This window comes from Acanthopagrus latus, chromosome 13, assembly GCF_904848185.1.
Source record: "Acanthopagrus latus isolate v.2019 chromosome 13, fAcaLat1.1, whole genome shotgun sequence".
Lineage (NCBI taxonomy): Eukaryota > Metazoa > Chordata > Actinopteri > Spariformes > Sparidae > Acanthopagrus > Acanthopagrus latus.
The window spans coordinates 21,158,577-21,178,651 of NC_051051.1; the positions used below are offsets into that span (position 1 = coordinate 21,158,577).

The following is a 20,075-nucleotide window of genomic DNA, read 5'->3' on the forward strand; positions in this document are numbered from 1 at the left end:
CAGACGGGAGTGGTGTCCACAGTAAGCCGTTGGTTGGCGGTTAGACTGACATACTGGTTTGATGACATATGAAACCGGTCAAGGCGCTTTTTTTAAAACATCAGATAGACGGTTGTTGCGCTGCTCTGACCTCATCTTTCTGAAAATCACCCCACTCGTTCAACAGAACCTATCATCCGAGTGTGTGTTCACACATCTTCCGTCTCCACACCGGTGTATGCAGCCCCATCTTGTGGACACAGGGCGACACCTGTTCCCGTGTCAGGTGGCCTCGGTGTATGTGGGTCAGAGGTGCCTCTGACATAAATCCAGGCTGACCGTAATCTGCTCATTTAGCCTGGAACTTCACAGCAGGCTACGTGCACTAACTGACCTCTGCTCGTTATGTAACTCACACCAACTGGCTATATTCTGCACTGGTAATTAATACAGGAAATGACATAGTTTTTTACTTTTGCTGATTGCTAGTGTTGCATGACTAACCACTTATTATATAATTAAGTTTGGTGGGTTTTAATATCATTACACAAGCTGTATATTTGTGTCACACCCCTGTATCAAGCTGAAAGTTCATTGTTGCATTATTCATCTAAGAAATTATTTCATTTTGTGCTGCAACTTAAAGCCACACTAATCGGCATTTTTTTAATGTTGGCCATGGATCATTACTGTGTGTATGTGAGAGATCCTGCTAGTTGTGATGAACACAAAGAGAATCAGGGTTGTAAAAAGTACCCCAGAGTCATACTTGAGTAAAAGTAAAGACATCATGTTGAAATATTCCTTTGGTCAAAGTGAAAGTCGCCCAAAGAAACAATACATGCGTAAAAGAGTCACTTAGAGTGATGACATGAATATGGAGTATTAACTAGTTCATCAGAAAAAGTGTACAAGTACAAATAAACACATGCAGAAGCTGCATATTACATATCAGCTGAGCCTGGCTGATCATAATATCTATCTGATTATGAAGTAACCAGTTATAAATAATGCAAAGTAACTAATAACTTGTTCATCAGATAAATGGTGCAAGTATAAATCCTGATATTTGCCTCCAAAATGTAATGGGGTGTGTAGTAAACTGTGTTGTTACAGAAAATAGAAATACTCTAGTAAAATGCGAGTGCCACAAAACTGCACTTAAGTACAGTGCGAGAGTAAATGTACTTCGTTACAATCCATCAGTGCTGACAGTTGTCACCCAACTCTGCTGATCTTTTCCTGGAAAGGTCATGAAATCTGCACTTACCTTGAAGGCAAATGTAATAAAACCCAATAATGTTACAGTGTTATATAATAATAATGATCGGTAATGTAATAATATCTTTTACTAATGTAATGACTTTTTACTAACAATGCAAATTACTGCAACAAAACGTAATAATTTCAAGAGAATGTCGTTAATATTGGGTTTTTATCACATTTTCATTACATTTTCAATCAGGGTAGTTGCTCATTTAATTCCATTTTCAGGACATTATAAAATCATTGGGCACTAAAAACCTCTTTAGCTCATTGTTTTGGTTGTCCAGCCCCCAGATTATCACGTCAGGCACCTTTTTCAGCTCAAAAGCTCTGATTAACACAGAAACACATGTACACCACCTGCTCAGCACATAACAGCAGACAGATAAAGTTAACGACTAACTAGTGGAGATAATGTAGTATTTAGCTGCCAAACAGCCACACACTTCTTCGAGGAGTTGGCCGAGACCAAAAACAGAGCTAAAAGACAGTGGATGTGTCACAAGATCAGAAACACAACTTTAACCAACTACTATTGTTGCTTTGTGTCTGCAGGACGTGTAAACTTGCTGACATGTTCACAACAACCTTTTACTGTGAAAACATGTCAAATGTACTTTTAGCCATTACTGCTTTAATTGGATTAACAGTTATATTTGGCTTTTTTCTCGTTAGTTGTACGTGATTTGGGCCGCGGTAGGTTGTCTTCTTGATTAACTGATTAGTTCACTGGCCTGTAAAATGTAACAAAATGGTGAAAAGTGTTTCCTAAAGGCAACGATGACGTCCTCAAATCTCTTGTTTTGTCCAAAACCCAAATACATTCAGTTTACTGTCAACCAGGAGGAAAGAAACCAGAAAAAAACTCACATTTGAGAGGCTGGAATCAGAACATTTTGACTTACACTGATGATGCCAATATAAAAATAGTAGGTTAACAATATAAAGATGCAACAATTAATTGATTGGTTGTCAACTACTACATGTGACAACACGATGACTAGCGGACAGTCACAGGTGAGCAATGTCTAAAACCCTCCATAGCTCATTCATTACTGACCCTTGTGAACTATTCCTCGAATTCCATCCGACTGAAAAAGGGTTAAATGAAAAATAAACACGTGAGGCGGTGCAAGTCAACATTGAATTTTAATCATTTATAGACTCTGAACTGACTTAGATGCAAAGTCAGCGACATTATTGCTGGAAGAAGAAGAAGAAGTGTTGTTGATGCAGTTTCACACAGCTGCTTTGGTGCGTCTGGCTTCCCCCCAGTACAGTTACATTCACTGCGCTGCACATAAATACTGTACAAAAATAAAATGTGCTTTCTTTGACAGAAAAGACGTCCTCTCTGCATCAGTGAGAGGAACCCATAAGGCTGCTTTTAATGACATATACAGTTAGCGGCGTTATGATAAATACAATAAATTACATCTTGCAGTCGTGTGCGAGGCATTTTCCGAGTGTCTGTAATGTCCTCGCGTTATAATAGTCCGTGTTCAAAGTGCAAAAACAAAGGAAAATCCACTCGAGTGGGTGCAGATTCAGGTCCGGGCACAGCGGCTTAACGTTTTGGTGTGAAAATAAGAAGCGGAGATGAACTCCTCTTACTCACAGCTGTGCCTTGAGCTGAATTTTCACACCTCTGCGGCAATGAAATTAGTACTTTTTCTCGGTGTTGATTAAACTTCGGAGCTCGGCTTGAGACCCCGAAGCGCAGTGTGTGCTTTCACCCTTTCCCCCTCGTAACCACCTCGAGGAGGAGGTCAAGGCGGCGTTTTGTTTTCTCTTTTGTGCTCCACATTCACAGTCTGTAATGGCAGTACTCTCTCCACTAGGGGGAGCTCTCCCTCTCTCTCTCTCTCTCTCTCGCAGCAGGCAGTGTCAGGCTCCTCTTCTGAGGCCGAGCCGCTTATCACTCCTCCGCAGCGGCGTCTAAAGCCGACACGTCTGATACTTGCTGTGTGGGGAGGGGACCAGTTCGTAGAAGAGGACGTAGGCGTTGCTGCTGCGAACTTGGCTGGACGACACGGGGCTCACCCTGCACACAACACACAGTACACGCTGCATTAATACCACAGAGGTTGCTCGCAGGTGGAGTTTTGAACAATTTGCACATCCCGGTGAAGGGTTCTCTGTCACCCTGGTCTTGGTAATATCAACATGTTTCTTGAATCAAACACGGGCACTAGAAAACTGCGCCACACCGCAGCCGCTCCCAGTTACATGTTCTTACACGCCCTCGCGCAATCAGTGCAGCACACACGCTGACACACCTTTATACAGCCAGAATGAGGTCAATGGTTTGATAATAGGTGCGCATACAGTATAATGAAACTGATAAAAGTGGGAGGTTATCTGATGGTACCTGGTGTCGTTGTAGCTGTACCACTCCCCCAGCGCCGGGTTCCTGCAGTAGGCCGTGTAATGGCCGCCCAGAGCGTTCCCGGAGTGGTTGGACACGGCGTACAGGTTATACACGGCGCGCTCTGCAGGGAGAGACAAACAGGGGTCAGTCATCGGGCCCGGAGAGCGCTCTCCTCCGGCGGCAGTTTGCTCTCCCTCCCTCGGCCGACACTCACCGCTGCTCTCCGAGGCGAACTCCCGCAGGTCCAGCTCTTTGAGGGGGAAGTTGACGAAAGTGGAGAGTTTGCTGGCTCGGTTGTTGGAGTCGGAGAAACGCTTCAGGTCTGAGAAGGGACGCCGAGTCAAGGAGGCAACGCTGGTCCAAAAATAACAACGCCCCACCGCTTCAAGTGCAATTTTGAGCATTCGTAATTTGTGATATTTGTAGTTCTGCTGCATTTCAGGGGGAAATATATTCATTACGTCTGTTTTCTATTTCTGTTATTTATCGATATCATCAAAATGCATCCGTGTGTTATATGCACGAAACAAACAAGATGGTGTATGGAGACGTGAGCAAAGGATACGAAGCACGAGGATCTGAGGGAACTTCTGGATGCTGAATCTTTTGGTGCATTTCCTTCTGGCTTTGCATCTGTTGCAGGTCTGGGAGAAAAACAAAGAGAGGGCAGTGAGATCCTGCTGCCGCTGCCGAATAATCCATATATCACCTTTACAAAGGAGCGTCGGCTGTGGTGTGATGTGTGCGGCTTCTCACCGGTCTCTCCTCTCCGTCCAAAACATCCTCTTTTGTAAAGAGCCTCATGCAGTCTTTGAGAGTCACTTCACCCGTGCTCTTCTGTGGAGACAGATGAAGTCCAATCAGACAAAATGAAAAAAAAAAAAAAAAACCTTTATAATGCTGCATTTCTTATGCAGAGGCTCTGTTCTCAGATGCTGTAACATGCAGGTAGAAATCTAGTCTGAACAACTTGTACCAGCATTTGTTTAAAACGCAAACACAGAGGGGGCCCGACGTATGCAGCCGTGACGTCAAACCAGGCGGCGTAATTGTATTTATGGTAAATATGATGCAGTTCAACGTGACGAAGCAGGGACATTTTGTCTGTTTATGATCACAACACGACAACGGCGGACAACCGGTGACTCATTCCACGATGCAGCCACCGCTGTTTTACATAATATGGCTGGGTAAACATGTCCGGGGTGAGTTCTGACCTGTGCGACAGGTATCGACAGGTCCCAGAACGGATCGAACACGGTGGAGCGGAAGCCGCAGACGGTGCAGGTCACAGAGCTTTTCAGCTGTCCCACGAACAGATCTAAAGGCAGGAACAAGAGACGGAGAGTTATGTTTAACACGTGTTTTCATTTGAGTGGTTTTAAAGGACAGTTTCGTGGCTTTAAGGTGAGTCCCTTACCAACTACTTTGCTGTCCTCTCTCTCCAGGTACATGTTCCACATCCGCTTGCCCTTTTCTTCATCCCTGCGAATGAAAGCAGACAGCAGAGCTTGAGTCAAACCAGTGAACGTCTACCTTACTGAATACTTCGAATTAAAATCAAATGGAAAATCCAAGTTTTTCTGCAAATATAAGGCATTTTGCGACAACGCAATGGTTTTTAGTTTACTCATTCCCTCGTACCTGCAGCGCTATTTATCCATGCAGATTGTTTTTGTGTGAGCTGCCGAGTTTTGGAGGTATCGATCCTAAGATAACCGAGCGAGATGGCACTCGGGGTTTGTGGTGCTTTAAGAGCCAAGAACGATCTGAAAAACTGAACTGCAGTGTCGCTTTCCAGAAAGGCGGGATGTAGACGTTAATGGTGCTCAGTTAGTTAGCAAGCCTGCCTTTTGCGTGGTGATACGGAAAGAAAATGGTTCCTTTCTTAGATGCTTAGAGCACCGAAAGCTGAGTGCCATCAAGCTCCATTACAATAGACAGAAGGCTGACCTCCCTACGGCCGATATCCTCCAAGGTAAGAGGGGTTTACCTGACCTTTCCCTTTAACGACTAACTAGTTAACTAGTTACTACGTAAATCTCGACGGTAATTCATTACGTGCTAATTATAAATAATTACACAGTTTTCAAGGATTGCAGCTCAGTCAGGCGTGCAGGCATGTGCGAGGTGTCAGTGACAGAGCAGGTTATGAGTGACTCATTGGGGGGGATGCTGACTTACGAGAGGTGGTCAAAGTCCTCGACGGACACCTTCGGGCGGACCGTCACTCTGTTCACCTCACTGTGGAGACCGTCCAATAAGCAGCGCAGAAACTCCTGGGCGTCCTGTTGACTGCAGAGAGGCGAACGTAGAAAGACTTAATTCATTTTCCCCCTCCCCTCGAAATCAGCAGGTTTTTTTTTTTTTTCCGAGTGGATTGAGCACAAAGGGTTAAAGCAGAAGGAGGGAGGGAAGACTTACTTGCAGCCCACGAATTTGGGAGCGTATCTCTGGATCTGGCTCCTGAAATCAGAGGGACTGATGGCCTCGTTGTTCACAGAAGTCCACAGGCTCTGAGTCAGCTTTGCAAACTCTGAGATAGTAGGCGAAGGAAAGAGAAATGAAGACAGAAAATGAAACCATAATCATTGAAACCACATACCGGCAATTTGTGAGCAACACTCTTAGAAGATCCCGACTGTGTCGTAAATGTAGGCGATTCTGTACCTTTTAAAAGTCACAGAGGATTTTTGTGAGTTATCTGCATTCTTTAATTTGAGCTTGACTAACAAATGTAAATGTAAATCAAGCTGTGTTGCACACCAGCCCGAACTCACGAGAGATTTGCATTCATTTATATGAAAACTAGTATTCCGCTTTAAGCCTAATGTGGACTTGATGTGGGAAAAGCAGACGGCTTGGACTCCAATCAGGGCAGAGTTTTACGGCAACCGAAGGTCATTAGGCGAGAAAATGATCTCAGCTCCTCTGCATCCCAAGTCCCAATCAGCCAATGGGACTGGCTCAGGTGTCATCGTGCGACGGTGACGTACTATCACTTACTCAAAGTGGGTCAAGCGATGACACCTGAGCCAATTCCGTCCACTGACGTCATCTCCCTGACGTAGTGTTGAAAGCTTTGGAACGGCCACCAGGTGGATGTTGGACAACATCGAAAAAAACGTTGATTAGGGGGGGAAAAAAAAGTCAAAATTATGATTGCAGCTCCTTCAATGTGAATATTTTTTAGTTTATTATGTTGTGGACAAAACAAGGACGTCATCTTGGATGTGCACTTTTCACCAGATGAGTAATCAGTTAACTGAGAAAATAATCAAAAGATTGAAAGATTCATTGCAGCCCTGGTAAAATGCGTGTTTTTTTTTATAGAGATATGCACACTTCCAATTAGTGACCCTTTGCAGTATTTTGTGATCTGCTGGCTGCTGATTGCAGTTTGACAGGTTTAGTTGAAAACCTGATCTGAGTGCAGATTAATGTGATTACGCTTCCTAAAGAACGGCTTTTATTCATCAGTATCTGAACGCTGAAGACTTTTAAGAATCTGTTTGTGAAGCCTCTCAGCGATGCAGGACACGGTCGCGCAACCTGACTATCTGATCTCCCTTTAAACCATGAAGTGACTCAATGTAACAACACAACGAGGAACTTCACAGGTCCATTACGTTTGGAGTCTCAGCATACCTTCCATGAGAGCAGCGTTGGTCCTGCAGTTGTTGTTGAGGTCCGTGCGGTGGACGTTTCTCAGGCAGTAATCTCTCAGCTCGGGCGTGTTGCTGAGACACTGCAGGATCGAGTTCATGAAGCACTGCGAACAGCAAATATCACGTTAGTTAATTAAAGGGCCGAACGGGGCGTACAGTGCACACAAGGCCGCGGAGTGACGGAGGAGAGCTCACCGTGTTGCCCAGGTTCCTCAGTCCCACCAGGCCTTGAGGACTCTTGTGCTGTTCAAAACAGAAAGAGAGGGGATTTCAGTTTTCACTTCAAAATGCACGTTTATACATAAAATACATCACGCAGTTTTCTGTTTCAGTTACATTCATTATTAGTTTATCAATTAGCTGTTTAACTTCAGGATTTATATGATCTGAAAGGCCAAACTTAAAACAGAAATGTTTAGATACAGGCTGAAATTAATCTGAACTGCTGTCTCGTGTGCATTCATATGGCAAATTCATATGAAACGATGCTAAAAGAGGCACGTACAGGCTACAAGCATGCACTGTTCTTCCCCTGGTCAGTGCAGCCTGTTGTGCCTCCCGTCAGATCAGCCTGCACACGGCCTCAGTGTGATGTAACTACTGCATGACAGACACCCTGTGACATCCCCCCCCCCCCCCGTGTGTATAAGCCACGAGGACCGCGTGGCATTCATTCAATGCACACCATCTGATGGTCACACCGCCGGAGGCACGGCAGCGCTTTATCTCCGCTCACATCGGCAGCGGCTCCGCACGCTTTGATGAAACGCCACAGTGTGCCCTGACCTCCAGCTGCACCGACGAGCCCGCCAGCCACCGCTCCCACCACGCTGACATCACACGCGGACATGTGATGCGGAGAGAAAAGCTCTACTGCGAATCTGCAGGACACGACGTTTGTCTGTAGAGATTCACATCGCTGCAGGGGTCGAGGATCAACTAGTTTGGCGTGTGACATATGCGGAAGTGCCGTGTTAATCATCTGTAGGTCAGAGGGACGCAGGCTTTATCTGTCCGGCGACTGAGACATTCCGGAGCGATCACAAGAGCCTGGCTTTTCATCAAAGTCTGGAAATGCTTGAAAACAACTCAGTCACGTGTATTAAGCTTGTGTGGACTGACTGGGTAGTGGACTTGGCAAAAGAATCCCTTTTTTTTTTTTGTCGGCACACTGTATTTACAGATTAAAAGTCGTGTAAACACTGAGGCTGAAGCATAATAAGCGTCGCTGGGAGAGCTTGAAATGAATGACGGGGAGGCAGACGACGATTTTCACAATGGTCGCACTAACGTTTTCTATTCAGGTGCACCTCACGATGCACCTTAACTGAGTTCTGTACACATTATGTCAATTACTGTAAAGGGAAATACTGGACAGTACTTTGTTTACTAGCACGTCGCAGATTTTTTTGGGGCACATGTGCCACCAAAACAGTCACACTTTAATCAGCGGCTCCACCCTCAACTCCAAATATCATCACTTCTGGCTACAAGTTTCCTGAGAAGTCTTAATGTTTGGGTCGTAAGTAATTCAAGAAGAAAAAATTCTCTCCATATGATGCATAAAGCAAAAATGATGTGGGTCTGAGCCCTAGGCCCTTGCAGAACTCTATTAAGAACCCAATGAACCAGTTTATAATTGAAAAGATGAATAAAAAGTTAAAAAAAAAAAAAAAAAACACAAAACAATCATTCTAACATTGTTCCACAGCTTTTATTGTTCCTGCTGCCCTACAGCTGATGAAATATTTAGATACCAATGTTTGATTTTCTGCAGGAACAACCGACATCTTCCTTAAATGTCGCCCAAATCTGCTCATCTGCTGTGGGGACATTTAACCACAGACGGGTTGGGACGGACTATGAAAAACCAGTCATCCCTTCACACCAGGCTGAGTAATTGTGGCGAAACAGCTTTTTTCTCCTTCCAGTTTCCGAATATTAACAGGTGACATATTGACCTGTGGCTCATCCCGAGGGAGGGAACACAGTGACAGAGTAACATGATGACTCGGAGCAAGTCAGCGCCGTCACGCACCGACGCCTCTGCTGACGGCCGAGGAGCTGCATGTGGAAATGACAGCAAGGCACTGACGACAGCACACATGAGGGCACGGACGCAATCATGGGCGCACGCGCGCGCTCACACACACACACACACACACAGAAAACTGAGCAGCAACTCCAGCTCTATATGCTGTTCTGTTGTATTCTGCATTGGTGTGTGACAGTGGGTTGGAACTTGGAGACGCGATCGGAGGTGTGATGGGTAGCACGGAGCCGAGCAGAAAGAATGCATGTTGATAAGAATGTGCTTACGCCTCACGAAAGGTAGTCAGTGGCAGATATGAACAGGTTCACCCTTATCAGGACGTTCACGTTTAGTGCCTCATGATGGTCGCCCTGTTGTAAAAACTCTGAAAATAGCCCTGTGACAGTATCAGCTACCGACAGCCCTCTTGGCTTTAGTTTTTTTTTTTCTCCCCCTTTGTGCTCCTCTTCTTCTCTGCAGTGTTTGAAGGTGACCATATGGTGCCAGCGAGTCCCAATCTGCTGCACTGCCGTGAATACTGACCGGCGTGGCTCGGCACGCTCAGCAGGCCGCCTGTGATTTAAAAGGCCCATCCAAAAACAGGGGAAGCGATGCGTTCAGGTAATCTCAAGAACAAGGGCGCTCTCCACCGGCTGGCGCGACTTCAAAGAGGAGCAGAGGAGAACGCCGTGTTCTAAAACACAGCTATGCGTTCCCGGGTAAGGCCAGAAAACACGAGGCCGAGGAGGCAACATTCCTGCACACACATGCTACGCCGCTCCCTTCGAAACGGTGTTAACCCCCGCTGGAAAGATCCCAAAATACCACACTGAAGTAGAAATACTGCTACTTCCTGCTAGCTTGTGTAGCAGACTTAACGCTGAATGCTTACGTCAGAATGCCAACATATTAAAAACAGAAATGCTAGCGATTTATTAAAGCGTGTTGGCAGAGCTGCGGTTAAATAAGGTCTGCAGTTAAGATATTCTCCTGTTTTGTTCCGAGACATAAAATGCGTCCAATTATGTGCCACAAGTGAACTTTTTTCCATGTCTTAAGAAAGGCGGTTGCTAACAAGTGGCTAACCTCAACACGCCAATTACAGTGTTTTTACAGAGATTATCTCGTTGAACAGAACAAGTTGGTGTCAAGAACGTATTTTCTTTAAAAATCCAAAATCCAACTGAAAACTCGGAGTGGCTTTTGTTGAGGGAACCAGGGAGATGCTACCTTCCGGGCCGGCCTACAGAAATACGTCATCCCCGCCGCTCTCTTTTGACAGGAAACACAAAACGCAGATGCGACTGATGAGAAAACGAGTACTTTGCATGTATTTGGTCATAAAACTAAGTACTGGACAAGTTTATGGAGAGCTGCAACTCTGGTACTTTCTATGCTCAAGCGTCAAAGGTCCCTGGTTCAAGCATCCCAACTATGAGGAGCTGCTGCTTGTCTTCATCTTATGTGATGGTTAACCGATCATGTTTGGATGTTTGCACTGTTGATGACATGACTTTGGGGAATTTGATGGACATCTTTGACTATTTTCTGCCACTTTTTGGACCAAAACATTAGATAGTTAACTGAACAAAAATGGGAAGCGTGGCTACGGACTGGATTAAAAAAAGCTTCACAGTTTCACTGAAGAAAAGTCGCAATGGCAGCATGTCGAGTATAAACGCCAGCATGCACGCCACTGAGAGACACTAATGATATCCTCTACGGCGTTAACAAGGACAAAGGCCCGAGGTGTCGCCGCCTCCCTCGCCCACAAGCATCAAAGCCGCTCCACCACATGCATGTGCAGGCTGTGGGCAGGCCTGCGTGCTAACATAATGTCCTGTGCCGATGATAAGGTGACACTCCGAACACATTCCTTATCAGAGGCGCCCTGTCCGATTATGCAACCAACGTCACACTTGAATTGTTATGCAGGCAGCCGCGTTGGGATCCTGCCTGCTTGTGTGTACTCACAGACCTCCACTTAAGGGCTGATAAGGGCCTAAAGGTCGTACCTGGACCTCTGCAGAGATCTCTGTGGCTTTCCATACGGTGACAGAACTGACTGAAAGACGTGGAAAGGTGATTTTAAAGATTGCTGTGATTTAACTCGTCTGTGCGGAAAAACTCGTCTGCCTCAATCACAAAATCAACTTGTTTTCATTCCGATAGCACAGCCACTTAAAGGTCATGACTGGAGATCAGATTGTCTTTTTTTTTATCCTGCATTAGCATCGCTATTTTATTTCTTGTGGATATGAATAATTGTTCATAGTTTAGCTGTGACATTTGTATAGAAATACTCAGAAAGGTTGTTAGCATTGTTGATTTGCAGGCCTTAACCCAAATATACATAGACACTGAACAAACTAAGGTTTTTTTACCCTTTTTCAGACACAAGTATAATTTATATGACATAAAACTTATTTATTTATAGTAGTAGTAGTAGATGTAATTAGTTACTTCAACCCCTGAATTATATGTTACCTTTAAAATGTCTGAGTGTCAGTGGTGGAATGAAACTGAGTCCATATTTATTTAAGTACTGTACTTGAATAAATAAAATCACATAATGAGTTACGATCTATTATAGATTAAACTACCCAGCAGTAAAGCAATTAAATTTAGCCCCGCCTTTCCCTGCTGCAACACTGGCGACACTAAGGCAATAATGCACCAATTTAAAATCCAGTAATATGAAGTATGTTATTCTAAAATGAGCAATTTTGTATGATGATTACTTTTACCCAGGCTGCACTACTTTTAAGTACTCTGATGCAGTGTGGCAAGAAGTACCCAAAAGTCACACTTGAGTTGTGTCCTGCATCAAAAGTACAAATGTATATTGAAAGTAATTTTCTGGCAATAAATGTGCTGAAACATCAAAATCACCAGAAAAAATAAATGAGATCTTTTCACGTTTAACTGACTATCTGATACGATACTGAGCATTTTTTCTGATTACTGACACAAATACACTACTTGGGCTCTGGTCCAGCATGTAATCTGCAAAGTAACTTAAGTTCAATAATATATAATGTAGCTAGTAAAAAGTACAATATTTACCTGCACAATGTGGTGGAGTTGTAGTATACAGTAGCAGAACATTGGAAATACTCAAGTAAAGCACAAATAATTCAAAGTTGTACTTAAGTAAATGTACTTAATTACATTACATCATGTTACTCTGAAATGAGCCATTTTGCATGAGGAGCACTTTTACTTGTGGTACTTTTAAGGACTATACTTGCCCATTTTGCATATTTACCACAGTAAGAATTTAAATGCAGGACTTGTAATAGAGTATTTCTTCCCTGTGATATTACTTTAACTTGAAAAGATCTGAATACTTCCCTAAAACAAATCAATCAAATAAATAAATAAATAAATAAATAAAGTTACCACAATAAAAGCGTCTCATGGTGTTTCTGTAAAGGTGAGGCAGCAGCAGAGGTGCAGCGGTGCTGGACTCACCTTGGCCTGGTTGATGATCAGACCCATGAACGTGGACACCAGCTTGGACCGGGACAACGACGGGCTCTTCCGCTGCAGCTCGTGTTTGTCCAGGGGGAAAGCGGCCGGTTCCTCCGGTACCGTCACCGTGTACGAGTGTCGCAGACTCGGCATGGCAGCGCTGTTGAATGTGGTCCGATACCAGGATGGAGGAGACATCCACAGTGAAATCCTAGCGGCAGGACGGAGTCAGTATTCGGGGGGAATCAGTGGGGTCCGGCGGTGTCTGGAGGATGTCGGTGTCCACAGTCCCGCACCTGTACGCAACATTAACAGAGGCGGCGTGTGTCGGAGTTTTTACTGCGTCCTGTGAACGTCTCCTCCCACCCACACAACACTGACGCTGCCTTCAGGCGCGGTAGGATATTACAAAACTTTTCTCTTGGTGCACGAAAAAAAGAAGCTGTGACAGAGATATTTGGACTAAAATGGTAATATTTTGATGCGAAGATACATGGAATGAAACTAACTGAACTGCATTTGCAGTGGCTTGCTGATAGAGTCACCACATTCATATTGGCATCGTGATGCAAGCATTTCATTCACTTTCTTGACCTTTTTTTGTGCAGCAAAAAACTGAAAATTTAAGCCACACAATGGAATGAATATTTTTCAAATTATTATTTTTACATTTCTTCTCTACTGGTATTGAAGGCTCCCTCTGACCAGCGCACCTCCCTTATCTACCTTCCTGACTGCATGTGAAGGCAACACATTCTTCAGATATACTGTATGAGGCATCAATTAGTCATTGATTGTTGCTATTTATTAACAAATGTTCAGAGAAGTTGTTGCTCCTGTAGAAGTTACCTAACTGAGTAATCCTGCTCATAATACCTGCAGAACCTGGACTTCAGTTTCATTCTGACAGGTATCTGGACTGATGCACATGGTGGTCAAAGCTGACATTTCTTGCACATCATATATATATATATATATATATATATATATATATATATATATATATATATATATATATATATATATATATATATATATATATAAAATATCATATGGAGTGTTAGGAGGTAGGCACATTTTTGTATTTTTTTGTAAATAACTGGTAGTTTACAAAGCTTATTTCAGAAAAAAAAACTTTGTATAGTAATGAATGGAGAAAGACAAATGTCATAAGTCACACTTATGATGACTGTCAATTTAAAGGACAGTTTTTCACCTCAAGAAAGTCATAAATCCAATGAAATATGACTGTGAATATACGTAATTATTATCCAAACAGGATCAAAAAGATATTTCTCTCTCTCCATTCACTACCATGCTTCTTTTTTAAAAAAAAGACCGACCGGAACTTAGGCTCTCTGTTGGGATCCAATGGGTCAGGCCAGGTAGGGCAATAATTCAGGTTTGGTTCCAGTCCCGTCGATTTGCATGGTGCTTTCAAGTTCTTTTATTGAAAATTTTGTGTAAAATAAGTGATAAGTGATCTTACGTGACAACCGATGATGGGTGATGGACTAACTCACAGGCCTATACATATTGTTTTTATATTTTAGGTCATTCTACATGCGTAGAACATACTATAGATTTTACATGTCTGCAATCAGGGTAAACGGTCAAGCTGTAACCATGGCAACAAGTGATGTGACATGGGAACTCAAACTCAGTGCTTCAGCCTTTACTTTGTCAGGCTCAACTGTGAACGACAGAGGACCTGTAGAGTTCAGGTCAGGCTAAATAGTAAACGAACAGCTAACGAAGACACTTTCTTAAAAATCCATCTCCTTCCATACAGCGTGCTGCTGTAGCTGGATGGTGCGGCACTCTGTGTGTTTTTCTATTTCTGTCTTTCCATTGACATGAGAAGTGGGAGGTTGGAGCTGAGGAGGAGGTTTGAAGGCAGCAGTGGCCTTCTGATGAAATCTGGAGGACAAATACTTCACGTCTATCTCGTCGATCTATCTTACATAGCTGCGAATCAGAACACTAGATTTTAAATACGCTTATTCTGAGGGTCTGAAATATTTCTCCAGTCGTGTCAGGTGAAGAGTTCAGACTGGTCTTTTTGTATCTTGTGCTGTGTATAATGGAAACTTGTCAGACTAAACACACACTGTAGTGAATATGTTTTGTTACACTATTTAACAACTAAACCAAACAGATGATAAAAAATATTTCACTATTACAGCAAAATTAATGTCTAAACAGTAGGGTTTTTTTTTCTGTCAACCAAAAGGTAGAAAAAAGTCGCGTTGGCAGAAAATAAAAGCTCTCCTCAGCTTTGTTCCACCTTCCAAAGCCTCAGCTGCTATGGCAGATACTTGCTGACCTTGACTTTGATCTTTGGCTTGTGGTACTGACTTGACACAGAAATTACTCTCAGTCCGATAAGAAGCCTGATAGCTGCCTTGTAAACCTTTAAGGGGCCTTCAACCTTTTGCATTCACTTTAATCTTTAAGCTATTACAGAGGCAGCATTAAAATAACCAAGGCTATTGCCCTCACGTCATGCAACAACCATGCTCAGTTGATGAATCAGGTCAGGTATATGGTAAGGATGACACCGAATAGCATGTTTCATAATTGAACAAAACCAAAGGTCCTGGAGCTTGTTTGATGGACTGAATGACATACTGAAAAAAGGTTCACCGATGACATCAGGATCTAATCTTCTGGAGATCATGAATATTGTATCTGTCTGATCACTAAATCAGTCTTGGGACATCCCAGTAAAACATGTAGTCTGCCACACCATGGAAAAAATTACCGTGGGCGTAATACGTCAGTGAGGAAACACCTTAAACACAACTCGTAGTTAAGCAAACCCAACAGGATCACCGAGTGAATCCGTCTTCTGCCCTATAATTTACTACCCACATGTGCAAAAGAGGAATGTGACTCAGTAAGGTTCTCACTGCACAATCAAGACTTTTAATAAGATCAAATTCCAGGTTCATCACGTCAGGAACAACCTTCTTGAATGCAAACAGTAAGGGACTGATTGTGACACAAGCATATAAGCTAACATTAGCAGCAGAGCTGGCTTCAACTAAAGATTATATTTGTTGTTGATTTATAGATTTCGTCCCCATGATTATTGATTAGTTGTTTGGTCTATGTAAATGTCAGAAAATGGTGCTTTTCTCACATCCAAAGGTGTTGTCCTCGTGCCTTGTTTTGTCCAGAATATAAGCAGTTTACTGTCAGACACCAGAAAATATTCACGTTTAAAAGCTGAAATCAGAGAATGTTGACCTGTGCTAAACACACTTGAGAGTGTCTTGCAATGGGATCACACATCTTCACACAAGCTGCAACACCCATCAGCATGTTCCCATTCCAACATGAGGCACACTATCATGCTGACAAAAATCTGTCCTATGCTGGTGATCAATTGTCAGAATAGTTGCCAATTCATTTTCATAGTTGACAAGAAATTGATTCCAATACAATGGCTCCCAAAGTGGGGGATGGGACCCCCCCCCCCCAGAAAGGCTCCAAGACAGCCAAAACAAAGAGAAGAAAATATGATGAGGCATATCTCGCCCTTTGACTTCTAAATATAATTAGCTTGTTATACAGTATTAGGTTGAACAAGTTCAGATAACACTTGGAGACTACACGGCCCGAGCACAAGAAGAAGCCTGGTGAGAAAGACAATAAAGGGCTGTAAATGTCCCCCATGGCTGTTTGTTTTAACACTACCCTGAGGACAAACTTTATTCAATCATTAACATCTTATCAATAAAATGTGGCAAAACTGGCATTTACCTTAATTTATCGACTTAATCACTGAATTGAACATAATGTGATTTAGATAAGAGCCATGTGTTCTTGACACTGGGACAAGAACAACGGTTAATAATCACCTCTGAACATTATGTCACAAGACAAAGTACATCACGGCAATAAAAATGTATCATCTCACAGACAGTTTTGAAGTTGCAGCTGGTTTCAGTGGGAGAGAAAATGGCCGTGGAAGCTTCCCTCTGAGTAATTACAAATTAAAGCAAACACTCTCCATTGTAACGACGCCGATCCCCTCATTCAAACATGCAATCGTGCACTTCCACTCCGCTCCCCCACCCTCAGGAGGATGAATGCGTCCACGTCAATTAGGGAATTCCTTCAGCGCTACTCATGTTTGAACAAACCCAGGGAATACCTTTCTTTAGATAAACTTGTGGTCACCTAAACTTTCAACCCAGGAGAGTCACTCACTGATCTGCCTTTACAAAGAGGAATGAACCATTCATGAATACCATCAACATGATGACATACAGTAAGTAACAGACACACTGGAGCCAGAGTGTGATCTGAGCCGGTCTGGGTAGTAACAGATGGGATTATGTAATCAGAATTTAAAAAATGAGTATCTATAATCACCTCAGATTATGTTTGAGAAAAAAAGTGTAAACAGATTATATTACATTACGTTGTCAGGGATACATTTCTTTGATTACGTCCTTGAAATACGGCAGTTTTAAAGGAACTGTTGTCATTATCATCTTACTCACATGCTGCTGGACAGTCAGGTGATGTTTTGAAGTTTACAGAACATTTCTGGAGCTTCACAGCAAAACCGCGATGCAGAATTCTTCTAAACAGCTGAAGTAGAAAAAAAACCCCAAAAAACTAAGAACATCAAATGGCTCCAAAATGCGATCCCGGTAAAGATTTGGGCTTTAAAAAGGGTGTTCATAACGTCTCATTTATGGATGACTGAATGGTATTCCCTATTGTTTTATTTCTGAATTTGAATTGAATTCTGAAGTTGTTTTAAAGACAAAACAGAATATTAATGGAATGGCTTTATTGTTAGATTTTTAAGAGAGGAGAATAGCTTATTAAAGTGGTCATTTCTATTAATAATACCTAGTTGTTGCAGTTTTATGAAGAAACAAACAAATGGACTTTGTGTTTGTAACACTGATTGAAACTGAAAGAATGGCAGCAGTTACCCTAAAAAATTAGGGTATAGGGAGATATGCACTAAAAGAAGGTCTAATAGACACACAACACGCACACACCCTTAAATACACACACCTGCAACCTTATGTAACCATAGATACACAGCATGATTCACGTTCAACAGAGAGGGAGGTAAACAAGTTGGAGAGGCAGCCCAACTCTCGGACAGCCCTTTCAATACCAACGGATCATACTTGTGGCCTGACTGCCCAACATATTACATAATGTCACTGAATGGGCTGAAATAGCCTTAGTTGTATAATCAAACATGTCCCAGCATGCAGGCTTTAGTGTGTCCTCAGCAACAGTGCTACATTAGACCTGTTGCCGCAAACAACTGAGCTGCAAGAGATATTTGAATAGCCTACTTAAACCGTCTTGAAATACACTCATTCCTTCTAAGGAATCTTATCAGAGGGAAGGCTTGCTTTCAGCGTTTTAAGGTCAACTTGCCCTTTGTATTTTGTATTTGGACAGCAACATTTCACAATCTGCTGTCAACTGCAGTTGGTTATACAAATTGTGATTAGATAAGTGCAAGAATTGCGTCTGGAGGACTGCTAAACTGATTCTTGTGCGCTTTGTGTGGATGAAATTGTGTGTCCTTGCAGTGAATGGCTGCAGCTGCACCTTCTCCCCCTTACAGTACCTTCATTGCGCCTTTTGCTAAACTTAGACTCTTATATTACATTGTGTGCTTTTACCTTAAAGTTTTGTTGGAAATCCTTTAAATTCATAGTTATTAGGCTTATTTAATTGTTATTGTGTATTTGGGTTCAAGACATTTGAAAGGAAACATTCTGGACCTTTTGACTCAGTACAAATAACATTGTTGTCCGTGTGTGTAGAAATTGAGCATATCTGTCTCTGCGACTGTTTGTTGGATTGTGTCCACTGAGCTCAGTGAATCATTTGGTTGAACGTCCTTGAAAGGTGGGGTCGTTTCCTTTGATGAGACCCGGACTCTTTACGACTCCGTCACATGAGCCGATTAAAGACGCCTATATAGGTCTGAGATATCTCACAAAAAGTGGGCTAGTATAAATATTTGAGTGATTCATTATTCTGCTACCAACAGCTGGTGTCAGCTGAAAACTCTGGTGCCAGTGGCAACCACCGCTGGCTCAGTTACATATTGATTTATAGCCACCATTTTGTCAGATCTGTGACCAATTAATCAATCAATCAATCAACCAATCTTTATTTGTATGTTTTATGTGTTCTGCATTTGCCTTTGTGTGTTTGCACTCTTTAATTACAAGTTTTAGTGACTATTGATGTGTGACTCAGTAGAATTTTGTGTTTTTGCAATTAGCATACTCCTAACCAGGCTCGCCACTATTCTAGCTGTATGGCTAACGTTAACATATGTAATATTGTAAATAGCTAACAGTTGATTTACTTTGGGGTGAACTCAAGTGTCCTTTGCACTTTTACTTACTGTACTATTATGGACTCTACATGTATGTTTACGAGACTGTTACCTCAGCGGTGGTTGATGGTGAGACTTTCTGCTTCTTGAACATTGAACGTCTAAATTTTAATTTTGTCCTAAATGTGACAAGCATCTTTTATCTACTCCACACATGACCTTGTTTATTTGTACTCTGCTTTGTGATTGTTGATGTGGTTTAGTTGAACTGAAGTGTTTTTCCGATTAATCTCATTCTCATTGTTTTGTGATTTGTTATCACTTTTGTTGAATCTGCTGCAGGCATACAATATTATGCTCATATTTGGAACATTATTTGGAAGTGTGTTTAGCTCAATGTATACTGTAGATGTGCATCTACAACAAGGCGTCAAAGTTGCAAGGACAATTTATTTGTCATTTTACACAATTTGTCGCAAAATGAAAGTTAGTGTAAGCGCATTTGTGCTATGTAGGAGAAGAACATTACAAAACAAACTATTTTGTGGAGTAAATTGGAGCTTGAAACGATGAATTGAGGCTTCTCACAGCCTGGGGATAAGAAGCTGGTCCATGGTCTGATGCGTATGCACAGCTGGGAAGGAAGACGTGATCAGCGCAGCCTGACCTAGTTTCCTTCACCTCCCTTTTCATTCCACATTCATCTGTCAAATGTCACCGATGGTTGGTGGCTGACAACAGTGTATACTTAATTGAATGTTTGAATGCATGTTTCATTATGGAAAGAATTTAAAAATTGATTTGTCAACTTTTCAAATAACTGAACACAACACAATCGTAGGGCGTGGAGTGAATCAGACAGATCATTTGTTTGGTTGCTAGGAGACGGCTGCACTGATCAAAATTTACTTCCTGACAGCTACTGAAACACTGAAACAGGACAAG

The 20,075-nt window shown here is 42.5% G+C and overlaps 1 protein-coding gene across 1 annotated transcript; it reads right to left on the minus strand.

The window, feature by feature from the left end:
• Nucleotides 1-2,375: 2,375 nt before the first annotated feature.
• Nucleotides 2,376-13,142, minus strand: LOC119031653 (ubiquitin carboxyl-terminal hydrolase 2-like). Its single transcript, XM_037120229.1, has 12 exons — nucleotides 12,791-13,142; nucleotides 7,480-7,527; nucleotides 7,265-7,388; nucleotides 6,041-6,152; nucleotides 5,801-5,911; nucleotides 5,037-5,101; nucleotides 4,834-4,937; nucleotides 4,373-4,453; nucleotides 4,182-4,260; nucleotides 3,831-3,938; nucleotides 3,617-3,737; nucleotides 2,376-3,289 (listed from the first exon to the last, which is right to left on the minus strand). Exons 1-12 carry the CDS (start codon nucleotides 12,986-12,988, stop codon nucleotides 3,184-3,186), a joined length of 1,257 nt encoding a protein of 418 aa, XP_036976124.1. The 5' UTR covers nucleotides 12,989-13,142; the 3' UTR covers nucleotides 2,376-3,183.
• Between the last annotated feature and the right edge of the window lie 6,933 nt (nucleotides 13,143-20,075).

What these genes read in the sequence shown, in the direction of transcription:
- LOC119031653 (XM_037120229.1), bottom strand. Translation starts at nt 12,988, where the DNA reads ATGTCTCCTCCATCCTGGTATCGGACCACATTCAACAGCGCTGCCATG. An exon ending in TGTCGATACCTGTCGCACAG is followed by an intron (nt 4,454 to 4,833) that starts GTCAGAACTCAC and finishes CTGTCTCCACAG; the next exon opens with AAGAGCACGGGTGAAGTGAC. An exon ending in TACAGCTACAACGACACCAG is followed by an intron (nt 3,290 to 3,616) that starts GTACCATCAGAT and finishes TGTTGTGTGCAG; the next exon opens with GGTGAGCCCCGTGTCGTCCA.